General features: G+C 46.3%; 1 protein-coding gene across 1 annotated transcript; it reads right to left on the bottom strand.

The window, feature by feature from the left end:
- Positions 1-264: 264 nt before the first annotated feature.
- On the bottom strand, positions 265-16,865 carry Adsl (adenylosuccinate lyase). The gene is made up of 13 exons (XM_036207500.1): positions 16,659-16,865; positions 12,975-13,178; positions 11,825-11,869; positions 11,193-11,272; positions 8,074-8,245; positions 7,305-7,351; positions 5,855-5,945; positions 4,866-4,935; positions 4,587-4,734; positions 2,958-3,048; positions 1,891-1,980; positions 1,323-1,499; positions 265-465 (listed from the first exon to the last, which is right to left on the bottom strand). Exons 1-13 carry the CDS (start codon positions 16,809-16,811, stop codon positions 379-381), a joined length of 1,455 nt encoding a protein of 484 aa, XP_036063393.1. The 5' UTR covers positions 16,812-16,865; the 3' UTR covers positions 265-378.
- Positions 16,866-25,825: the final 8,960 nt, after the last annotated feature.

Below are 25,825 nucleotides of genomic sequence, written 5' to 3'. Positions count from 1 at the left end.
ACATAGTGAGACACTGACTCAAAAACAGAAGACAAACAAGAATATAAGCCTCTCTATCATGAACCCTAGGCAACAAAATTTAATGTGGTGTTGTTGTTTTTGAGACAGGGTTCTCTCTGTGTAGACCAGGCTTGAACTCACAGAGATCCATCTGCCTCTGCTTCCTGAGTGCTGGGATCAAAGGTGTGGACCACCACTGTCCTGCTCTCAATGTACATTCTTTTTTTTTTTTTTGAGCTGAGGATCGAACCCAGGGCCTTGCGCTTGCTAGGCAAGCACTCTACCACTGAGCTAAATCCCCAACCCTCAATGTACATTCTTGAGGCACTGCAGAATTAATTTCTCAACAATATATTTAGCAACCTCACTTCGTCTACTCTACAGACTTAGCTCTGCTTTCACCTCCATCACATTGCCATAGGGTTTTAGTAGGGGATGCACCTCCTCTTCTAGGAATCTGTGGACCTGCCATGAGCAAACACAAGACAAAAGAAAATGTTAGTGCCCTCTTCAAACCAGCTCTAGCACTAAGACCTAGCATGCTAACTAAAGCTTCCTCCACTGAGCATGTGCTGTCCTCAACTGCCCATTAGCTATGTCCCAGACACAAACATGTCAACCCGGCACATCCATAAAGACCATCACACCAGAGGCGGGTTCACCCAGGCCTCCTCACTTGCTCTAAAGCCAGCCAGGCACCACACTGCAATCAGACTTCTCCATCCTTGGCCCTAGTCCCATCTGACCAGCTTCCAAGGGATTAATTTTCTTCCCCTTGTCTGTACTGACCACAGCCTTGGCTCAAAGTCCTCATGATCTTTATTCTTACTTAATCATGTCTCTGTGTGTATCTGCATGTGTCTGTGGCTGCCAGTGGAGGCTAGAAAAATGCACTGAATTCTCCAAAGCTGGAGTTGGAAAGAATTCAGGCTTTTTGTGACATGAGTCCTTGTGCCCTAAACAAAAGCACAGTTCTGATCTTTGAGAAAAACAAAACAAAAACTAACTCTTCCTTTCCAAGGGCTGAATGAATGTCCTACTGATGACAGAGTCTGGGGTCCATGGGGTGAAGGGTCTCTACTTTTTTGTTTGTTTGTTTGGAGATAGGGTCTCTCTATACATCTACATAACCCTCAGGGTGCCTAGAACTCACTATGTAACCCAGGCTGGAATTAAAGGCCCGTGGTACCACAGTCAATCTCTACTATATTTTTTGGCCTCTTTGGTAGCCCTGTCACATTCCTCCCACAGCCCAGAGGTCCAGGCTCCACAACCAGCATTGCAGAGACAGTCCTCCTGGGGATGTCCCACTGGACAGTTACCTGCTGGGGTGCCCGGCCAGTGAAAGAAGAGGGGTCCAACAAATGCTCCAACTGTGAGTGGACGGGGCTGAAGTAGGCATCTGCCCGAATGCGCTCTATGAGGTCATTGTCACCCCCTTCCTGCTTAACCACGGCAGCTGCCTGCTGGGAAAGCACTCTGATTTTCTCATGACAGTCCTGGGGAGAGGGAGGTGGTGGTAGCACATCATCACCGGGTGCTTACAGAGTCATTGGCATTTCACAACAGAACCCGCCCACTGAGGAGGGTATTCTAGATCCCCACCATCTCGACTCTGACCACAGCTCAGAGACACTCGGAGATGGGCGTTCCTCCTTCCCAACCTAATGAACCCTTGCTTCTTGCTTCCTCCTCACTTCCAACAGAGATTTAGACCCAATGACAACCTTTTGTATGCTGGGGTGGGGTGGGGGGGTGGGTGATGACGGAGGACGGGGTGGGGACAGTCTCTACGTATCCCTGAACTCTCAGAGATCCATCTGCCTCTGTATCCTGAGTGCTGGGATTAAGGTGTGCACCGCTGTACCAGTGTGACTCACTGTAACACACCTGTCGGCTGCCCCCAGCTTTGACCATTGCCATGATGATGTTCTCTGTGGCCATGAAAGGCAGCTCTTGCCGAATGCGCCGTTCAATCACCTAGAAGGGCCAAGACAGATGCCTCAACATTATGAAGCCATGCAGTGTACCCAGTGGGTCAGGAAAATGCATAGTAGGGCTATGAACTGCCACTATTAACAGGGATGGGTGATGTGATGCTTTACTCAGGGCCATGTTTCTCAATTTTCTTATAAATCCAGATTTCCTCTCTCCTTTCCTTTCTTAAAGTTTTTTTTTTTTTTTTTTTTTTTAAAGTAAACTTTCAGAAGCAGCTTCATGGGAACAATCCTTAAAAACTACCAATCTGGCTGGTGAGCTGGCTCAGTGCTTAGCAGTACTTGGTGCTTCTGCACAGGGCCTGAGTTTGGTTCCCAGCAGTGACATGGTTGCTCACAATCACCTGTAACTCCATTCCCAAGGGATCTGTCACCCTCTTCTGGTTCTTCATGGGCACTAGGAATACACGAAACACACACATACATGCATACGAATATTCAGACACATCAAATACGCTCCACTTGCTAACATTCACTGCTCCACTTCAGTGACAGCATGATGGAGGAGACTCCATCTGCTTCAGGTGCCTAAAACAAAGCAAATGGCCAGGTGTGGTGCTGCACGCCTTTAATCCCAGCATTCCAGGAGGCAAAGGCAGGACACTCTATGTGAGTTTGAGGCCAACCTGGTCTACACGGTGAGCCTCAGTCAGCAAGGGCTACACAGAGAGACTCTGATCAAAGAATAAAAACCAACCAACCACAACAAAAAAACCCACTCACAAAACAACAACAAGGCAACTGGTGCTCTCTGCCCGGCTACCTGAGCTGCTCACAGGTCAGACAACTCAGTGTTTTTTCTCGGTCTGTATGCATGTCTACAAATTACACAGATCTGGTTCCCTATACTGTCTTGGAGTCAAGGATGAGGTCTGGTAGCAGAGCTCTCCAAGCCAACTCATAGCACCCCTACTCACTCACTCCAGAGCACTCCCCTTCCCATATCCAGAGGCCTCTTACTTTGGGGTACACCACCAATCCTTCAGAAATGTTCTGCAGGGTATTTAATACAGTATCTGCAGTGAGAAATGCTTCAGCCAAACAGATCCGTCTACAAAACAAATGTATTCAGTTAATCAAATGTCAAGAGAGACACAAGGCATCTCTATTGACTTCTCACGCCTTACATACTCTGGGCAATTTCCTTCAGTCTCATGATGCCGCTCACCCCAATGTCCTCACAACCCTCTTATCATCACTTCTGGTCCATACTGCCTACCCAAGTAGCAGACCTTACACCTAAGTCTACCTCAAACTCCAGCATGAATCCACCCATTCCCTCACTGTCTCTTGCTCACTACTGCCAACCTGCTCTCCTCTGCAGTGAGACCTGTCCCAGTAGATGTCAGGAGTACCCAACTCCTGACCAAGTTCTCTGGTCAGCCACCGAGGCTGGCCAGATGGCTGACTCTACTCACATCCTTCCTTTCCATCTACATGACCACTGGGCCCAGGAGGCTTGGACTGCTAAAGTGGTCCAACTTGTTAGTGCCTCCTGCACACATGACTCCCTAAAACGGTGCTGGGGAATCTCAGCAGATGATTTGAATTAGGTTTTACCCTCTACCACAGCCTTCTGTTTCTGAGAGCTTCACAACCATACCTTCTGTTATACACAGATCAATGTTTGGAAGAATAAACTGCTTCAGCAGACAGTTTCTTTTATTCTCCAAATAACACAGTAACAACAATTATCCATCCAGTATTTACAGTATCAGGTATGATGTGCAATCTACACATCATTTAAAATATACAGGAGACGGTTTAGCAGTTAAGAGTGCTCACTACTCTTACAAGAACGTGGGTTCAGTTCCCAGCACCCACATGGCCAGCTTCCAACCATACGTAACTCCAGCTCAGGGAATCCAATACCCTCTTCTGACCTCTGTGGGCACCAGGCATGCATGGTACACACATAGACATACACATGTAAGCAAAATACTCAAACATAAAATATCCCAAATTTAAAAATATAAACCAGACAGGAGGACATGAACAAGAGGTGTTCACAGCCAAAGCTAGACTCCTTCTGGGGCCTTTAGCCTCTCATAGACTAGTTGCTACCTGTGTTCAAGTATTAGCCAAAAGGGCTCCATTCGCTGCCGACTTGGAGCCTCCACATGGCCTGCTGCCTCTTCTTTGTGTGCTCCTGACCATCCTTTAAGTGCCTATGTTTCCTTTCCTCTGAGACAAGGTCTCTAGGCCAGGGCTTGTTGACTCCCTATGACCTTGAACTTCTAATGCTCTTGCCTCCAACCCTGTCCCCACTGAGAGCTGGAATTACAGGTGTGCACCACCAGGTCTGGCTTTAAGTGGTACCAGGGATCGAACCCTGGGCTTCGTGAATGCTAGGCAAGCATTCTACCAAATGAGCTACATCTTAACCCTTCCTTCCTCAGTCGTAAGCCATCCCCTCCACCAGGAAGGCTGCCTGGACTCTTTAGTCACTGCACTGGGGCAGGGCCAGGCACACTGCTCCAGGCAAAGCTTCCTGAGGGTAGGAAGAAGGCAGACACACTCAATGTGTCTTTTTGCTCCCTTCCTTTAGTCTCCTGCCATGGTGCTGTGTGTGCTGTCCCCATCACTGACCGGTTGGCACTGTCATCCAGTGTGCGTTCAAACCACTGCACCGAAGCTGTCTGTAGTGGATCCATGATAAGGGCCATCAGGTGGCGGGCCAGGCTGCAGCAACGTTCAGAGCGCATGGGGTTCCGCTTGTATGGCATCGCACTGGAACCTGGCCACAGAAGAGGACAGGATGCAAAGGCAGAAGGGCATCGAGGGATAGCAGTGCACAGTGTCTGCTAAGTGTATGCTGCAGTCATGAGGCTGTCCACGCACCTCTCCAGCGGCATCTCCCTTACTCACCAATCTGCTGTTTCTCAAAGGGCTCCTCCATCTCCTTCAGGTTCGCCAGGAGCCGTATGTCAGTGCAAATCTGTGGAGGCAGACCAGGCATCACCTCCCACACATGCTACACAGGGGACCAGGGGCCAGCTAGGTACACGCCGGTGTCAAGCTCTTATGTTTTATTTTTTTTGAGACAGGGTTTCTCTGTGTAGCCCTGCCTTTCCTGGAACTCACTTTGTAGACCAGGCTGGCCTCGAACTCACAGAGATCCACCTGCCTCTGCCTCCCCGGTGCTGGGACCGAAGGCATGCACCACCACTGCCAGGCAGGTGATAAACTCTTAGTGTGTACTGTTGCCGAGTTCAAGGCCAGCCCTACCCAACTAGGAGCTCCCAGAGTCTCTGCTCAGGCTCCTCTTTGCTCCTGAAAAGCGGAGTTGACAAATGCAAAGGGCACAGACTAGGGAGGTGGCTCTGTAGCGAACCGATGCCTGGGAGGCACAGGGCCTGGGATCCAGAGCACCACAGAACAGCAACACAAACATTCTTAATCCAGAAACTGCTTAAGGTGTCAGGAAGCCGAGTGTGACGGTGTATGTCTATGACCTCAGCAGCTGGATCCAGTCTAAGGCTAGCCTGGGCTACACAGCAAGACCCTATCTTGTAAGAGACACCGACAGGTCATGTAAAGACAATACGATTGCTGGGCGGTGGTGGCACACGCCTTTAATCCCAGCACACGGGAGGCAGAGCCAGGCAATTCTGCCTCTCCCGTTGAAGTGATGGGATTACAGGCACATGCCACTATCCCTGGCTGAGGAATTTCAATTGTAATGTATTCTTAGACGATAGACATGCTGTAGATGTAGGAGTGACTTCTTTCTCTTTGGCACACTTCCCTGTAAAGGCTTTCCTTATCGGCCTCAAATTATGATGACCAATGGACTGAGATACAGTTATCTGAAAGCCCAGGCTGCTTTGCTGTCACCCACAGGCTGTCGCCATTACCTTGTGTACAGACGCCCCTAGGCTGGCCAGCACAGACAGCACTTCAATGTCCACTTTTCGTGTGTAGGTCTGTCCCGTGATAATGAAAGCTCTGGGAGTGAACAGAAAAGAGATCCATCTTCAACTCTGTGGCTGTCACCACGCCTGGAATCCCAGCACTCGGGAGGCAGGGTCAGGCAGATCTCTGAGTTCGAGGCCAGCCTGGTCTACAGAGCAAGTAACCCAGGACAGCCAGGGCTACACAGAGAAACCCTGTCTCAAAAAAAAACAAAAAAAAAAAAAGGTGACAAATACAGAGACATAAAAATCCAAAAACAATCCTAAGTGATGGCTTGGCTCTCTGGGATGCTCAGTTATGCTGAACTCAAAGATTCTGACTGGCAACTGGCTCCTGAATAAAGTTGTTTCCCCTGTTTACCAATTCCCAGCAAAGCACTCTAGCCTGAGGAGGAGGCAGGATCTCCTCTGAAGCTCCAGCAGTGCCCAGAAAGGAATCATGGAAGAGCCTGGTGGAACTCAACATAGGAAGTGAGTTACACTAACTCACTGAGGGGTCCCAGGAAAGAAACAGAACCAGAGACACATCCAGGTGACTTGTGGTTCTCACAGAACCGGAGACTCATCAGGCATGGTGACTGATGACTGTGATTCTCTAATGAGAGACGCTAGAGGACTTTGGTGAATTTAAGTCCAGTCTGGGCTACACAGTGAGTTTCCTGAACTACAAGTGAGACTTTATCTCAAACAAACAAACAAACCCAAAACAGAACACCAGTATGCATAAAGCTACTATAAGGACACCAAGGGCTGGAGAGATGGTTCAGTGGGTAAGAGCACTGACTGCTTTCTTTTTCCTTTTGGTTTTTTGAGATAGGATCTTACTATGTAACCATGGCTGTCCTGGAACTCAGAGATCTGCTTCCTGAGTACTAGGATAATAGGTGTGCACCCCATTCCCAGCTTCATCTGTTGTTCTTAGAGAGGACCTGGGTGTAATACCTAGCACCCACATGGCAGTTCACAACTGTCTGTAATGCCGAGTCCCAGGGGATCTGACACTCTCTTCTAGCCTCAGGGGCACTGCATACACATGCTATACAGACATACACACAAACAAAACACCCATATGCATAAAATTAGAAAATAAACAAGGGATGGGAGAGCTGTCCAGGCAGTAAGTGCACTTGCTGTACTCACAGAGGATCTGGATTTCATTCCAAGTACATACAAGGTGGCTCACAACCATCTCTAACTCTAGTTCTAGGGGATCCAAAGCCCTCTTTTGGCTTCTGCAGGCACCGGCCACAAGCACAAATAACACACACACACACACACACACACACACACACACACACACACACACACACGCACGCTCAGAGGAGGAGGAAGAGATAGTTGAATCTAGAGGCCTGTCACTAACAGGAAGTCAGCACAGTCCCCAGGTATCTACCTCTTAAACCCCGCCTTTTCTGTCACCATCTTGTCCAGCTGCTCCACCTTTGAGAAAGATAAGACACATCCTGTTAGAAATGCAGGGTTCAAAAGCCAATGGTCCAGGCCTGTAATCCCAGCACTCAGGAGGCATAGGCAGGCGGATCTCTGTGAGTTCGAGGCCAGCCTGGTCTACAGAGTGAGTTCCAGGACAGCCAGGGCTACACATATTACAAACACAAATAATACAAATATTAAAAAAAGAGCACAGGCGGCCCTTCCAGAGGACCCAGGTTCAATTCCCAGCACCAACATGGAGGCTCACAACTGTCTGCAACTCCAGTGCCAGGGGATCCAACATACTCAAACTAATGCACATAAAATAAAATTAAATAAATTTTAAAAAAAAAGAAAGAAAAAGAAATGTAGGCGTGTAGTCTGAGTATGTTTCAACTGGTCATCCTGCTGGGTCTTAGGCCTCTTCCAACACATTCTGGATCAATCCTATCAAATCAGAGGCAGCCTTGTCTTGTGGGCTGGCACCAGTGAGTTGAACTGTCCCTCAGGTCACTTTCCAAATACTTTTTTGAGTACTGCATAAACTAAGAGATGAATGCAGTGTATTTTTTATTATATTCTTTAAATATTTTTATTTTGTGTGTGTATGAACACACACTCCCATGACATAAGTATGGACACAGGACAGCTTGCAGGAGTTGGTTCTCTCCTCCCACCATGTGGGGCCTGGAACTGACTCAAGTAGCCATTTTGCTGGTCCCTCAGAATACCTTCTGGTGATCCCCCTCAAAGAGCTGCAGGAAGCTGGCCTGAGTGCCAGTGGTGCCCTTCACTCCCCGGAAGCGGAGCTCATTGCGGACACGGTTCAAGTTCTGGAGGTCCACGCAGAGATCCTGAATCCAAAGGCAGCAGCGTTTCCCAACCGTGGTCAGCTGAGCAGGCCTGAATGGAGTACAAAGAGAACACAGAGGTCCCACATTGAGGCCCTACCTTCACCAACAGCCACTATTACCTTCGGGAGAGGGAATCATGTAAGAACTGGAAGATCTAGTAAAGACAAACAATAGCTGAAAGCCAGAGAAAGAAGGATGTAGGGCACCAATGCTACTACAAACTGAATATAAAAGGCTGCGAGCATAGTTCTTTACCGAGAACCGTTGTAACAGCTTGGTAGGGTGGGACACACCTGAAATCCCAGCACTCGGGAGGCTAAGGTCTGAGGCCAGCATGCATTACTCAGGGAAACATTATCTTTAAACAAAAAGAGGGACTGGTAGAATGGCTCAGTGGGCAAAGGTGCTGCCAGCGCCAAGTCTGACAACCTGAGTTTGGTCTCTGGAACCCACATGGTGGAAGGAGAGAATCAACATTCCTACAAATTGTTCTTACCTCCACCCATACACCCCAATACAAATTAAAAGAATATGTTTTTTCAAACAGGAAGTGGTGGCGTACGCCTTTAATCTCAGCACTTGGGAGGCAGAACCAGGCAGAACTCTGTAAGTTTGAGGCCAGTCCGGTCTACAGAGCAAGTTCTAGGACAGCCAAGGCTACACAGGGAAACCCTGTCTCAAAAACACAAACAAATAAATAAAATAGATAGATAGGTAAATAAATAAATAAAGTGTTTTTTTTTAAAGAGGTTTTTTTCCTGAGGTACTGGGGATGGAATCCAGAGCCTAATACATCTTAATTACTGACTTAAATCCACAGCCCCTAGAGGTATTTTAATCAAAGGTCAGGGACAATGGATGTTTTGTTGATGGCTATATCCCCAGATGTTGACAAGAAATGCTTAAGATGGCCAGCGACATCTGGTCACATCACTGTATAAAGACTCCAGGGCATCCTAAACAAGGCTTCCTTGCTGACTCCCAGTCAGACTGATCTGTGTGGACATGTCCGTGGCGGTAGTATTCATGACAGCTGTGAATGCCAACCCGAATGCTCACAGCTGATAAGGGGGAAACAGAAGAAGGCATATCTGTGGCATGGGATCCTGCCTAGCCACAGGAAGAAATGAATTCCACACACATGCTGCACGATGAATATTAGATACATGTTACACAAAAGAAGTCATCCACACAAGGTTTTATAACTCTCACAATTCCAATCAGATGAAGTCTCTGAGATAAGCAAATCTACAGACAAAAATCAGCGTTGTGCTTGCCAGGATGGGGAGAGGTGGCAGAAGGGACTGCTGATGGAGATGTCAGGAAATTAAAGTGCTAATTATCATACACTGTAAATATACTGAAAATAGTTTAGCATGCCAAAGATGCTACAAGGGTTTTAGGGCTGTAGTTAGTAACCATAAAAATGCTTACATATCCTAAAAATCAAAATCACAGGGCTGGGGGTGGGTGCAGTGGCGCACACCTTTAATCTTGTCATCCCTGGGAGGCAGAGGCAGGCAGAGCTCTTCAAGTCTGAGGTTAGCCTGGTCTACACAGGAGTTTCAAGCTAGCCAGAGCTACACAGTGAGACCTGTCATAAACAAAACATAACAAGAAAAACAGAAGCTTCAGGGTTTGGAGCATAGTTCCAGGATAAAGCTCTTGTCAACACACACAACAGACCAAAAGGAGGAAATTTTTAATTATTATGACATAAACCAGGGTAACCAAATGATACTAATAACGATATAATAAAAATGATAATCTTTCTATAATTTTTCTTCTTTTCTTTTCAGAAAAGATCTGTGTATCCTTGGCTGGCCTTGAACCTGTCACATAGAACTCACATAATTCCAAACCTGCCCTGCCTCCTGAGTGCTGGGATAAAGGCAAGAACCACTCACTATACCTGCTTTGATTTATTTAAGCTCTTTTTCTCCCACAACATAAACCTAAGCATACTTCCACACTGTCTTTTTTTCCTTTGGTTTTTCGAGACAGGGTTTCTCTGTGTAGCTTTGCGCCTTTCCCAGAACTCTGTAGACCAGGCTGGCCTCAAACTCATAGAGATCAGCCTGGCTCTGCCTCCCAAGTGCTGGGATTAAAGGTGTGCGCCACCACCGCCCTGGGCTAGATTCTTAAAAGACTAAAAAGGAGTTGGGAGGGGCTGAAGAGATGGCTCAGTGGTTAGAACACTGGCTGCTCTCCCAGGGGACCGGGACTCCACTCCACAAAGTGGTTCATTACCATCTATAACCCTAGCTTGAGGGGATCTGATGACCTTTTCTGGTCTCTCTGGTGTCAGACATGCAAGTGGTGCAGAAACATGCACACATGCAGACAAAACACACACACACACACACACACACAGTAAAAGAAAAAAAAAAAGAGCATGAATGATTCTCTGCTCTTGATAAATATAAACAAACTGCTAATTCTTGGGCCAGTGAGGTAGCTCAGTTAGTAAGGGTCTACTGGCCAGCCTGAGTCATCTCTGGACCACATCACAAAAGGAAAGAACCGACTCTTACAGGTCATTCTCTGACCTCCACATGTGCAATGTCATGGCTGTACACAAGTAAATAAACAAACAAACAAACAAACAAATGTGATTATTACAAAGCTGTAATTTTCATTGTTGAGATGGGTCTTACTATGTGGTCCAGTCTAGCCTAGAACATGGGGGCTCAAGCTCTGCTCCTACCTCAGGCCCTCAAGTGGCTGGATGGACCCACACTTGTGTGTCTCCAGGCTTGGCTTCAATGTAGCTTAGTTACTTCCTTACCATGCTGGATGTTGGACTCCAGAGTTCAATCATCCCAGACAATCACATTCCCACTAGCCAACAGCTCCAGTCCCCAGAAAAGCTTCTAATCAAGGCTTTGGGCACATTTCTAACCAACATCCCAAGTTATCTGCTTATGCTTTGAGATGCTGGCCTCAACATGCACATAGTAAGTTCAATTCCCCAAAAAAGTCATCTTATCACTTACTGGAAATGTGTGAAACCTAAGGTGGGCAGATCAGCATGTTCCTTAGCAAAATCAGCAAGCCTCGAGATCACTCTAGCAAGCTACAAGAAAGATCATGTGGGGGAAAGAGGGTGAATTCAACTGAGTTCTTTATGTAACTTCAGCTAAATGTTCACAAAATTTAACATGAAATTACATCTACAGCTTAGGGAAGGCAACACTAATGACCTTTCACCTTTGTATCTTGACGTGCCCTGGGCAAGGATCATAGGAACTAACATTTGAAAACTGAGTCGACTCCCTAACATGTCACAAACTATTTTAAGACCATTGCAGAATAACAGGACCAAGTCCGACAACTCGTCTCTGGTTGCACCTGCGACATTTAAAAGGCTATGCTTAGGGCTTGCACTCTTCCAGGCTGGCTTTAAACTCTGAAATCCACCTGCCTCTGCTTTCCCACTGTTGGGATTACAGACGCGTAACCACCATATCTTGTGTTTGAACCCAAGAAGAGACAGCTCCACAGATGACATACAGAGTCCCTGACTTGACAATATAAGCTTTGGGTACCGACACTGGCTGGACTCACTTCTAATTTCAGACCACTCCTATTATGAGGCACCCAAACTGGCAGGAAACTGTCATCTTACCTTAGGTAAAAGCAGGTCAAATGCATTTCTTAGAATAATCAGGTCCTGAAAAAGAAAATTCAATAGTTTCACATTAAACAGTGTCAAACAGAGTGTTACAATTGTAATACTTCCTGGTCATTAGAGTTGGTATCTCAGGAGCAAGCAGCCCATCTCACCATTAGCAAACAAGTGTGCTCCAAAAGATGCCAAGGGGCGGTTTTTTCCTCATTGCCATGTAAAAACATAAAAGCCGGGCTGGGGATGGAGCTCAGTGGGCAGAATATTCACCTAGCATGCACGAGGCCATGAGTTCTAGCCCCAGCACCGTTAACTCAGAATGGTGACACATGTCTGTAATCTTAGCACTTGAGACGTGGAGGCAGGAGGATCATAAATTTAAGGTCATACTCAGCAAGCCCAAGCTATAGGAGATGCTACTGGGAAATGGGGAGCAACTTACAGAGCAGTGGGACTACTGGGTTCCTGCGACCCCCAAGGAACAAAAAGCTTTATGTCCAGTGTGTGGTGGGCACTCTGAGAACTCTGCAAGTCTGTGGCTTTTATCTTTCTCACGCGGCACATTCCATCAGTAGTCTCCCTCCTTTTTCTCACCTTTTTATTTATTTATTTGAGACAAGGTTTCTCTATGTATCCTTAGTTGTCATAGAACATATTCTGTAGACCAGTCTGGCCTCACACTCACAGAGATCCACCCGCCTCTGCCGCCCAAGTGCTGGGATTCCAGGTTTAAGCCACCACGCCCTGCTCATCTATACTCTTAGCACAGGAAGGCATGATCTAGAACATCAAGGGTTAAGAAACTGTGAAAATGGCACAGCATATGCATGGTACACAGACATTCACACAGACAAAGCACCCAAACACATAAAATAAACACTAATTAAAAAAAAGGCCAGGCGGTGGTGGCACACACCTTTAGTCCCAACACTCAGCCAGCAGAGGCAGGCAGATCTCTGTGAGTTTGAGGCCAGCCTGGTCTACAGAGTGAGTTCCAGGACAGCCAGGGCTATAAAAGGACAACTGTAATACTATCCTCTCTTTTCAGAAGCCAACAATAGTTACAAAGGCCCTGGGTAAGTTTGGAAAATTAAGAACACACAACTCTATTACAAGGCTGAATCCAAGGATAAAGTGCAGAGGCTCGTACCGTGTTGTCCCCGACGTAGCAGGAGGTGGCACCAAGGTGAATGATGCCTGCGGCTTTCGGACAGCAGCGGCCGAACGTGTGCACGTGAGCCATCACGTCGTGCCGCAGACGCTTCTCTTCCTCGGCAGCCATCTGGAAGTCGATGTTGTTCAGGTTTGCCTTCATCTCCTGGATCTGTTCATCTGTGATAGGCAAACCCAGGGTCTGCAGAACAGGCAAAACAAAGTCCAGGGACCTTTATGTTCAAGTGCGTGAAATGAATTAACTCTTCATTTAATACCTGGGGCAACAAGTTCAAACATATGGGTTCTGGAAAGAGGTGTGGAGGAATCTTCTAAGAAAAACCCCAACAGGAAGCAGCAGAGTCCTGATGTTGACTGTTAACTCCTGCCTCTCTTGTTCTAGTCTCTGGGCTCAAATGTCATCAAGAAAGGCCTTCTCTAATGCCCCGTAAAACACCCCTGTGTCAGCTGTTCCTTTAGCCTGCTTTTATTTAGCACACCTATGACTGTATGACATCGTCACACATTTAATTAACCTCTTCAGCTCTCTTGAAGGGACACTGCATGAGAAGAGACCTCTGTTCTATTACTACTCAATCCTTAGTCAGGACACTAAGTGCACAGAGTGTGGTGGCTTTCCACCTGACTGCGATGTACTTAGAGCAACTAAAATGAGCAATTCCATGATGTTGGGCTTGGTGTGATTCATGCCATGGTCCCAGCACTGGGGAAAGAGAAGCAGAAGGACCCTGCCTTCACGTCAAACACTGTCTCCAAAAGGAAGCAAGCAGAGGCCGGAGAGATGGCTCAGCTGCGAAATCCTTGCAAGGAAAGCCTGAAACTCCTGCAGAGGTGAAAGGAGAGAACCTATTCCAGGAAAGTCCAGCAGGTAACCCCCACGTGTGTGCCCCCACTCCCCCACCACACACACACTCACATTTCTGATGCTGTGAGTCTCTTGTGTTCCTCCTAACCTTTCATCTCTCTCTTGTTTCTCAAGACTGTGTAGTCCTGGAACTCTATAGACCAGGCTGGCCTCTAACTAATAGAGACCCGGCTGCTTTTGCCTTTAATCCAGTGCTGGGGTTAAAGGCGTGCACCACCACCCACACCACTGGGTCATTTTTCATTTTTTAAAGATTTATTTTTATTTTATTTTGCCTGGATGTATGTATACATCACGTGTGCACGTGGTGCAGAGGAGGCCAGAGAACGCATCAGACCCTCTGGAACTGAAGTTACAGATGCTTGTGAAAACATCTGGAAAGGAACCCAGGTTCTCTGAAGAGTAGCCAGTGCTCCTAACCGCTGAACCATCTCTCCAGCTCCTCATCACTTCCCCAACTCAAGCAGTTATTACCGAATGTACGCTTTTTTTTTTTTGAGACAGGGACTCAGTGTGTTCTGGCTGGCCTCGAGCTTGCTATATAGATGAGTTTGGCCTCTAACTCACAGAAATTCACCTCCCCCTGCCTCCCTGCTGGGATCACAGACATGTACTGGGGCTGGGGAGATGGTTCAGCAGTTAAGAGCATTTACTGCTCTTGCAGAGGACCTGACATTGGTTCCCAGCATCCACACCCTGCTCAAAACCACTTGTAACTGCAGCTCCAGAGGATCCTCTGGTCTCCACTGGCACCTGCACTCACTCGTGCACAGAGCCACATGCTGACACGGAACTACACATAGAAAAGTGAAATAAAAATAAACCTTTAATAAAGGTGTGGGTCACCACACCAACAGATAATCCACACCCACAGCCTTCTATGCTTCAAGCAATTTATAGACCAGATAAACCTTACACTCCAGTTTTGGTTTGAGGCCACTTATAAGCTATGGTGACTCATGGCATCTAATTGCATGCTACCACCTTCATCTACACAACATGGGTATCAATGAATGAGAGAAGTACATCACAGAGCACAGGCTCGCCTACTCTCTATTGTTAGGGAACCAATAGTTTAATGCTTCATTTCCTCACAGGAACAATAAAATAAAAGAAAAATACTTATCCTATGTAGTTAAAAAAAAAATCGATAAGCTAATGTAAATAGCTTTTACAAGAAACATTATTTTGGGGGGACAGGGTTTTAAGACAAGGATTCTCTGCATAGCCCTAGCTGTCTTGGAACTCACTCTGTAGACCAGGCTGGCCTCGAACTCAGAGATCGGCCTGCCTCTGCCTCTGCCTCTGCTGAGATTAAAGGCATTTACCACCATTGCCCAGCAAGAAACAAAAAGATTTGTAGCTATGGCTACACAGGGAAACCTTGTCTGGAAAAAAAAAAAAAAAAGTACTGACCTGAACAACTGTACAGGTAGTCTGTGTAAGAGAAACTATAAGTTGCTGTGTTGTTGAGCCCTTTAATCTCACACTTAGGAGGCAGAGGTAGGCCGATCTCTGTGCGTCTGAGGCCAGCCAAAGGGAGGCCAGCCATGCTACACGGTGAGCTGCTATCTCAAAAGACAGACAAACCAACCCCAACACCCAAAATCAAACCACCACCAAAACACAACCCTACAGACCCAGAATCCTCTGTAATAAACACCTGCCCAGACCCTCTGTTTTTAGAGCAAAACACACACACACACACACACACACACACACACACACACACACACACACACACGGCAACAGCAGCAAAGAAACAGATTCTAAAACTGTCACTAACTTCAAAGGCACCTAGGAAGATGAAGGGCAGGGCTCAGCTCAGGCTCTGGAAGGGATCCAGTTCAAATCCCAGCTCTGCTGTCAGGAGCTAAGTGGGTAAACCTGGAGCAAACCTTGCTCCCTACAGACTTGGTTTTGTACCCCACAAGAAGAAAAACTATGGTCTGGAAATACCGGCTCAGTGGTTAAGAGCACTTGCAGAGATTGGTTGGAGATTTATTAGAGTGCTTGCCTAGCAAGCGCAAGGCCCTGGGTTCGATCCCCAGCTCCACAAAAAAAAAAAAAAAGAAAGAAAGAGGCTGGAGAGATGGCTCAGAGGTTAAGAGCAGCGTCTGCTCTTCCAGAGGTCCTGAGTTCAATTCCCAGCACCCACATGGTGGCTCACAACCATCTGGAATGAGATGGTGCCCTCTTCTGTATACATAATAAATAAATAAACTTAAAAAAAAAAAAAAAAAAAAAAAAAAGAGCACTTGCAGAGGACCCGGGTTCAGTTCCCAAGATCCACGTGGCAGCTTACAACAGGCTATTAACCAGTTCCCTGTCCTGGCAACCAGGTATGTGCGTGGTGAACATGCATACGCGAAGGCAGAACATTTAAACACAAAAATAAAAATAAAAACATCTTTCTTAAAAGGTGTTCTTAAAAGTTTGCTCCGCAGTTAAAAAAATTTTTTTTTCTTTTTTAAATTTACTTATTTTGTGTGTGTTTGCGTGTGCACGTGAGGAGGTCAGTGGACAACTAGTGGGGGCCAGTTCGCGCCTTCCACCACGTCGTCCCGGGGCTCGAACTCACTCCGCCAGGCTTGGCGGCAAGCGACTCCCCCCCACCGCACCTCCCCCGAGCCTGCAAGGTTTCAGCGGCAGGCCACTTGAGCTGTGCCGTGGAAGGAAACGAACTCCCAAACCTGAAGTCCTCCAAAGGATGCGCGGGGGTCTCTGGGACTGTTGCCGAGGCAACAGGTGCTCGGGCTGGGACCCCCGCTCGCGACACGGGGCACGGCCAGTTACCTGCTCAGCTTCCGCCAGCCACAGCCACAGCTGCCGCCACGTCTGGAACTTGTACCTGTCGCTGAACAGGAAGCACATCTCGAGGCTGGCGTAGCGGGACGCCAGCGGGGAACGGTAGCCCTCGGGACCGCCGGCGTCTCCGGCGGCAGCCATCTTCCACACGGGACGCGGCGGCGGACACGAGCAGCACCGCCAAAAGCGGAAGCCGGGGCGTACGTTGGGCGGGACTTCCTCTCCCGGCTCCGCCCCCTGCTGAGGTCAACGCGGGTCTCTTGGTTGTAGGAAACGCGATTAGAGCTTCTTAAATCGAAGCCTCGCTCTGCACCTCCTCGGTTGTTCCCATCTGAGGAACACACACTAGCACCAGAAGCAGTGGTAGGGACGCCAGGAAGGAGCCCTGGTGAAGCCTGGAGTGCTGCGGTCCCGCAGGAGCCAGACTCAGCGGGAGACAGACAATTCATAAAACCCGGTGCTGGTTCCCTGCTCAGAAAGACCGCCCGAGAACAAAATCAAACGCCAAATTCAAATTTCTGTGGCAGAACAAAAATGAAAATCGTATGCATTTTTAAAAGGGTACGTTAAAATTCGACCGACTTCTGTATTTGCACAGTATAGGGCATACTGACTTTCAGCAGAAAACAAAATAATCAAAAAATAATTAACAAAAAAGACCTGCCTTTGGGGCTGGAGACATGGCTCAGAGGTTAAGAGCACTGGCTGCTCTTCCAGAGGACCTGAGTTCAATTCCCAGCGACCCACATGGTGGCTCACAAACTGCCTGCAACTCTACCTCCAGGGGATCTGACACCTCACACAGACATACATGTATGCAAAGTACCAATGCACATAAAATAAAAATAAATAAATCATTAAGAAAAAAAAAAAGACCTGCCTTTAAGATTGTTGAGACTGATCGAGTGAGGCTCCCAGGGGAAATGGGAGTAATCACTAAAATACTTCGTTAGTAAATGTCCTAATGTCTAACATTTTATATGGTAATTAAGTACAAACGATAGAAATAAAGACTATCAGTAAAAAAGTAAAAAAAAAAATAAGAATGTAAAAAACAGTTCAGGAATGAGGAACACACACATGTAATATAGTAATCATCTTCCTTTGAGTAATTGATCACATTTAATATAGTAATTATATTTATATACAAATTTATTGCATTGTTCTAAATACAAATAAAAGTAAATGTACTCTAAAAAATTTTTTAATTAAAATGTTAAAAAAAAAAAAGATTGTTTTGAGACGGCAGGCATGGTGGAACACACTTGTAAACCCAGCACTTAGAAAATGTAGGCAGGAAGATGAGGAGTTTAGTTATCCTCTGCTATACAGTGAGCTCAGACCCGGAAGACCCCCCGGGCTACTTCAGACCCTGCCTCAGACAACTACTTCCCACCCAAACTAACAAAACAAACCCAAGAAAATAAAAGGGCTGCTGCAGAGTGATGCTTCTCCTTTCCCGCTAAACACTATTGCTGACAGTTATTTTAATCATTGGTTTTTGTTTTTCGAAACAGGGTCTCAACTGTGTGGCTGTGGCTCCCCGAGTTAGACCAGGCTGGCCTCAAACTCAGAGTTAGCCTCTGTCCCTCCAAGCTTCAGGATTAAAGTTGTGCTGCACTCCCAGCTCCAACAACAGCAATCTTTTTGTTTTGTTTTGTTTTTCAAGACAGGGTTTCTCTGCATAGCCCTGGCTATTCAGGTTGCTCTGTAGACCAGGCTGGCCTTGAACTCACAGAGATCTGCCTGCCTCAGCCTCCTGAGGGCTGGGATTAAAGGCTTACCCCACCACTTCCCAGCTATTTTTTTGTCTTTTTTTTTTTTTGGAGCTGAGGATCGGACCCAGGGCCTTGCGCTTGCTAGGCAAGCACTCTACCACTGAGCTAAATCCCCAACCCCTATTTTTTGTCTTTTTGAAAGAGTGTCTCACTATGTAGCCCTGGCTAACCTAGAACTGTTAGTAGACCAGGCTAGCCTCTAAGGCACAGGGAGCCACCTGCCTCTGCCTCCCAAGTGACACAATTAGAGGCATATGCCACCATGCCTGACAATTGACAGCAATCTTGATAGAGCGGTGGTTCTCAACTTACCCAATGCTGTGACCATTTAATACAATTCCTCATGTGGTGGTGACCCCCAACCATAAAACCCACAGGTTGAGAACCACTGTGATGGAGACAGAGATCCCATCTGTCTGCTTTGGCCACCTCTACTTAGCACCACAGCTAGCACAGAATACATACTCATTAAATAATTGATAGATGAACAAATACCCACCCTGAGAAGCATAGTTCAGCAACAGAGATAGGCATGGTATATAAGATCTGAACACTGCTCCCTCTGCCCAAGCCTCCCTCACAGCCACCTCCTCTAGGCTGCTTTCCATGGTACCTTTAGCGTCTCCCTCTGATTTCTCCCAGAATACCTCATCCACCAAACAAAACTATCAGACATCTGGTCCCAAGGTCCTTGAGCAGCAGAAGGCTGGACTGGGATTCCTGGGACAACGCACTCCGGATTGGTTCAGGGGTATAGTTGCTTTGACATACTGTAGTGGTTCACTGTTCTCTTTCTGCAAAGATCCCTTGTGAAGTCAACTATTCCCAGCCTTCCCAGCCTTCTCTCTGCTTCTGCTTCACTTAGCCTCCTGTTACTTTCCCTCATCCAACTATAGTTTTAACCTATAGTTTTCTACTTAGTCTTACTTCCTTCTCTGACTTGACTTTTGAGACAGAATGTCGCTTTGTAGCCTTAACTAGCCTGGGACTCACCAAGTAGATCAGGCTGACCTTGAACGAATTGTAGCGATCCACCTGCCTCTGACTTCTGAGTGCCCAATTTTAAACGCATGGGTCACCAAGCCAGGTGATAGGTGGAGCACACCTTAATCCCAGTACTCGGGAGGCAGAGCCAGGCGGGTCTGTGAGTTTGAGGCTAGCCTGGTCTACAGAGCAAGTCAGGCACTAAAACTACACAGAAAAAAAAAAACCCCTATCTTGAAAAACAAACAAACAAACAAACAAAAAAGGCATGGGTCACCATGACCAGCTGTTTTGGGATTTTTGTTTTTTAATGCATGGAATTGTTCTGCTAAACATCACCAGCTGCCTCAGGGCACCACATGTATGCAGTACTCAAGGGAGCCAGAAGAGCGTGTGAGCCGCCAGTGGGTGCTGGAAACAGAACCCAGACCCTCTGGAAGAGCAGCCAACGTTCTTAATTGTTGAGCCATCGCTTCAGACCAGCGCATGCCTGTGCTGCTCCCTGCCTCCCCCCTACTTCCTGTGGCCTAATTCAAAGAACAAATCTTCACATTTTTAATTAGATTTATTCATTTTATGTGTGTTTTGCTTACATGTACGTATGTGCATCACCTGAATGACTGATACTGACAGAGGTCAGAAGAGGGCATTGTAGCCCCTGGAACTGGAGTTAGGGATGGTTGTGAACCACCATGTGGGTGCTGGGAATTGAACCTAGGTCCTCTGCAAAAGCAGCCAGTGCTCCTAATTCCTGAGCCATCTCTCTGACCCCTTATTCCTGTGTTTTCATGGAGACAGGGTCTCTTGTAGCCTAGTCTGGCCTCAAACTTGTTGGGTAGCCAAGAATGACCTTTAACCTCTCTCATCCTGTCTCCATTTCCCCAGGATTACAAGGGTGAGCCATTAGCATCCCTACCTTTGTGTATGCTAAGTAAGTACCGACATCTCCAGTTTTGTGTATAACTGTCTCCTTCCCAGACTCACCTCAACCTAGGTCCTGTATGTACTAGGCAGGAAGGAGTCTGACCACTGCTCTGCATCTCTTAAGATCCTTGTTTTTTCAGCCTGGTTCTCACAAAACAAGCCAACAACAACAAATAAATAAATAAAAACCTTGGGCCAGGGAGATGGCTCAGTGGCTGAAGGGGCTTCCTGATAGAGTTCGATTTCCAGAGCCTACGTGGTGGAGAGAACAGAGTTCTGAAAATCATCCTTGGATACCCCCAACCCAAATACATAAATGTAATAAAAATGTAAACAAAACCTTTTTTGTATGTTTGAAATAGGTTCTTACCCTGTAGCCCAGGCTGGCTTTCAGCCTCAACCATCTTTTTTTTTTTTTTTTTTTAGAGCTGAGTATTGAACCCAGGGCCTTGCTAGGCAATCAATCGCTCTACCACTGAACTAAATCCCCAACCCCTCAGCCATCTTTTTTAGTGAGGTGTGATGACAAGTGTGGATCTCTTTTTTTTTTTTTTTTTTTTTTTTACTAAAACATCATATTACCCACAAGGATCGTCCATCTTCCATACACAAAGTGGAGGCCTTCCAACTCAACAGTGAGATGTATTTAGGCTGGAGTGTGGAGAGGACAGGTAGTGAGTCTGGGACCAGGGATACAGGTACATGGAAGCCATGTGAAAACCTTGTTAGAAATAAGGAGAGCTGAAGTGTCATTCTGGAACATGACTTTGCCAGATGTGTACTGTGAAACACATCCTATTAGTATAAACTAGAAGGGGGCAGGTGATTGGACATGAGGAGTCAGTTGGGCTAATGTAGCGGTAACACCAGATGTGGTGGTTTATTCCTGTCATCCCAGCCCTTGAGAGGCTGAGACAGGAGGACTGGTGTGTTTGAGGCTAGCCTGGGCTACATAAGGCATTTCAGGTTAGCCTGGCTGCAGAGTGAGGCCTTGTCTTAAAAAACAAAAGCAAAAACAAACAAATGAAGAGAGGGAGATATTCTTGCTGTGCTGCCCAAGCTAGTGTCCATCTCCTGGGCTCAAGGAATTCTCCTGCCTCAAAATCCTGAGTAGCTGGGACTTAGTAAAGGTCAATCATTGGGAAGGAACTGGCAAACGAGCAGAGCAGAGCAATGCAGGCAGTTGGGCAGTGTCCAGGCCTTGTGGCAGGGAGGTAAGTGTACGTTTACAGCTTCCATATTTGCCCCCCCTTTCCCATCAGAAAATGCTTGAAGTGTCAGGAACAGAGGGGCAGTGGAGCTCCGAGACATTAAACAGCATGCTCCTGACATTACAGAATATAACTTCTGCAAAGCACACCATCAAAGAACAGGAACCAGATAGGAAGACAGGAAGTCATGCCATGGTCAAAGAGCACATCTGGAATCCTGGGGGGCAGGAGGAAGGAGTGGAGGTGCCCTGACATGGATTTTCTTTGTGGACATGGAAGAAAAGAGGCTCTGTTTGAGGCAGAGTCTCACATAGCCTAGGCTTGCTCAAACTTGCTATCTAGTCAAGAAAGCCCAGGAACAACTCATCCTCCTGCCTTCACTTCCTGAGGGCTGGGATTACAACCTGCACATCCACCCTGCTGGCTGGGATTACAACCTGCACATCCACCCTGCTGGTTTAAATTTAAAGCCTTTGGTAATGAAGGTTTACATAGGCTTTTTTGTTTTTTTTTCTGATCTCTATTTGTCAAACTAAAACCTAAAGAAGATGTGGGCTTGGCATAGGCAGGCCCTCAAGATGTGCAGTTCATCACAAATCCCCCAGTGTTTATTTGCATTTTCTTCTGTTGTGAAAGTAGGATTCAAGTCAAGATCCTGTCACTGAGCTACATCCAGTTTCCCCTCCCTGCCCTTTGGTTTCACTAAAGTTCCAGGCTGACTTTGAACCTTCAGCACTGCTTGAGATCAAGGTGTGAGCCACAATACCTGGCCAACGCTTACAATGTTTATGAAGAACAAACTGGATGGTAGGTAAGAGGATTCCAGGTTTTTCTCAGCCCAGGTATTTCCAAGCAGCTTTTTTGTGGTGCTGGGTTTTGAACTCTGCCTTGTCCATGCCAAGCACATACCTTACCACTGAGTGGTTCCCACCCCACTCAAGTGCTTGCATGACTTGACCCCCTGAGTTGCCAGTATGGTTTTACCAGCAGCAGAGGTGAGTGTTCATTAAACAGGTGCATGTATGTGGCCTGCTCAGAACAGTGCACACCTTGATTGGGCTACACACAACGCCACCTACCACCCATGGTCAGCTAACTGGATTATGTCAAGCATGGTTTTTCTGAAGAGTCTGCGGCTGTCTGTGAAAGAGCCCAGTCTCCTTCCCGGCAGCTAATGGTAGCAGAGGGGCGTCTTCTCTGCTCTTCTACCCCAGTGTTCGGGCGAACACAAACAAGAACCAAACAAGACACCAGGCAACAGCAAAAGATGGCCCTCAGTGCTCCATGGCAGGCGACAGCTCCAGAACAGGCAGCAGTGGCAGAAACAGACTGACTGGCCTAGTTTGGAAGAAGGCTCAAATTCAAATATAGAATTTCTGACATGCTTGTGTGGACCAGAGGGGACAGGAGAGGAAAAATGGGAGGGGGAAAAAGGTATACTGAAAAAGCCAGAGATTAAACAAACTGTCAGAATAAAGCCAGAAACCACAATAGTAAATGCTTAGCAGCCAAACACATTTATTAGTCTTTTTTCTTTTTTTTTTTTTTCCAGGAACTCAAAAATATTTTGTAGTTATAATGTAAGCAACTGAGTTGCACATAATACAATCATATCTTTCCAAAATAAAATAAAATAAAAACTAAACAAAAATAAAATAAGCTGTTTAAAAGCCCAAAAAAACCCTTCAGAAAACTTTTATATATGCGTTACATCATCTCTCAGTTTTAATGAAATGACTACGACTTTATTCCTTATTACTCAACCTGTCACAATTCGATAAAACACCACCCTTCAGTTTTGTTTGTTTATATATATATATATTTGTTTTTGATATATATATATATTTTGAAATCCAGCATGAGAAATACAGTACCTGCTATGGCAAAAAAATACACATAAAATGCAACTTTTCAGCTTATTTGTACATTAGTAGAGTTTAACATTTTTTTTTTAAAATTTTTTTAAGTGAACCAGTGATTTTAAGTACCACTATACTAAAAAAGTAAAATAAAATATAGAAAGGGGGCCGGCCTGCCGTGCAAGTGAACCACCAAAGTGCCTAGTTTCTGTGTCCACGTTAAACCAGTAAGATGAGCAACTTTACCATATGGGAGTCTGACTGAACCTCTATGTTAAAAAAGACAATGCCACATCCTTTTCTCCCCTCAAATATCCTTAAAACTTGTCATCTGCATTTTCTATTGCCCATCAGAAGAGAGAAAAGAAAGTCACTAAAATAATATTGTAAAAGCGATTTCAAGTATAAGAAAACAAAACACTTATAGGTAACTTGCAGAGAGCATCAACATGTGCAGCGAGTTAGTCCTTTTGACAGGTTGTTTCTGCTGAGTGTTTCAGATGAGAGGATTTTCACGGTACCTTCCATTTGTGTGCAAAGTTGGAAAGCTGCCTCTTAAAACTTCAGCCTCCTCTGGTTCCTTTCTCTGAACCTTTTTGATTAGGGCAAAGAGAACCAGAGAGCAGAGAGGAGGGAGTCAACTGGGTGCCACAATGAGTTAAATAGGATTTCTCTCCTCCTCTGCCACATCCCCAGGTCCTCTCACCTCTGGTTCAGCCTCAGTGACCTCTTACTGAAGGGTCTCCCACTCACTGTTTCCTGATTTGGTAGAATGAATTTCACTATGTAAACATAGTCCCTAGGATTACAGAACCCAAAGCAGCATTTGTATCTCCATCGAAAGGGAGAAAGATAAAACAGTCCTCTCCTCAGGTTGCTTTTTGTTGTTGGTTTTGGTTGTGCAGAACAGGGCTGGGGCTGGGGTGGGTGCAGAATGAGAAGTTGTAAGCAGATGGTGGGGAGTTAGGGAGTGGGCACGGTTGAGCGGGTAGATCTGCTTTATTTTCTCTCCCAGAAGAGTTTTATTTTTTAAAACCTGTTAAAAATGTTCCTGCACCTTAAGTCGTGCTGAAATTAAGGCCAAGGGTGCAGAATCTTGTGCACATGTCTGTGAGCACACTGAGGTGCGTGCACCATTTTGATGTCTTGTGTTGAGACCACTGCATACACTTTGGTCACTGGTGTGTGCAAAGGGTGTGGTAAGGGGAACGTCCCAGGAAAGAAGTGCAGACATCAGCAAAGCCCTTTGGGAACATCAGAGAGGAATACAAGGGCAGGCAGAACCCAGCAGTGAGAGGAAGCGCACTGATAGGCAAGGGTCTCCAGACAAACTACAGAAGCAAAATCCAAGTGGCCAGTGCCAGTCAGAAGATGGGCAGGGGATGCCCATGTACTTTCATCAAGATTCTTCCCTTAAAGGAAGTCGTCATTGAAAAAAACCAGGGAGAGCACTTAAAGAGCTTGACAGATACAGGTTTGAGTTCAAGTGGGCTAAAAGGGAGTCTTCTAACCTTGTCTCAAGGGAGCCCAAGTCTAGGAGGGCAGCAGCTGCCAACGCCCTCACAAGCAGCATGTGTCTACGTGTTTCCTCTAAGAATGTCAGCTTTAAGCAGCATGGAGGAAGATCTGAGGATGCACAGGGCTTTCAGAGTTGGTTGTATGACTCCTCAGCTGAGTTCTCTTCTAAGTAAGAAATACATTTCCTTAGCACTGCAATGGCAAGGTCTAAACTCCACCGGGGAACTAAAGAACCACACTGAAGGGAAAGAAGTGTGTGCATGTGAACAAAAACAACAAACACAAACAAACAAACAAACAAAAAGGGCAGAGAACTCAAGGTCCTGGGTAGATGAACATACGAAGAGAGAAATTTAGAAATTCCCTACCCCGGGACCTTGGTGCTGGAATAGATGGCACCTAGTTAGAGCATGCAGAACCAGTGGTCTGCTGTTCTGTGCTGTGGGGAGAGGAACACCAGGAGAAAACAGCCATACCACAAGCCCAAAGCTACCCCACTGACCTGTTTTGCTTTTTCTTCTTCAACAAGAATTCAGATCTGAAACTTCTGATGGCTTAAAATGCAAATATCATATTTCAGGGTTATTTTCACAGCAAAGAAAATGTTTCAAAGACTTATCCGGTTATTTGCATATCCTTATTTTATAAAGAATAGCTCACTGATGTCAAGAAAGGGGAGAGGAGTGAAGGGTTTACGTTGCTGGGGAACTATACCTTGAGGTATCATTTTGTGTCAGACACTTGAAACATCAGGATTTTCTTGTTGTTGTTTTGCTTTTGTTTAAAGGCAATGGAGCAGATCTGGAACCCTGATAAGATCATGCCTGCACAGCCTTGCACAGACACAAAGAGACTATGATCAAGTCTGTCACTCATTACAG

The sequence above is a fragment of the Onychomys torridus genome, chromosome 16 (genome assembly GCF_903995425.1).
Source record: "Onychomys torridus chromosome 16, mOncTor1.1, whole genome shotgun sequence".
In the NCBI taxonomy this organism is placed as follows: Eukaryota; Metazoa; Chordata; class Mammalia; order Rodentia; family Cricetidae; genus Onychomys; species Onychomys torridus.
This window is presented reverse-complemented; position numbering and strand designations above follow the sequence as displayed.

Coding starts and splice junctions, on each gene's coding strand:
- Adsl (XM_036207500.1), bottom strand. CDS start 16,811: ATGGCTGCCGCCGGAGACGCCGGCGGTCCCGAGGGCTACCGTTCCCCG. Junction 4,936..5,854: donor TAGGGGCGTCTGTACACAAG/GTAATGGCGACA, acceptor CTGCCTCCACAG/ATTTGCACTGACATACGGCT. Junction 4,735..4,865: donor CTTTGAGAAACAGCAGATTG/GTGAGTAAGGGA, acceptor TTCTGTGGCCAG/GTTCCAGTGCGATGCCATAC.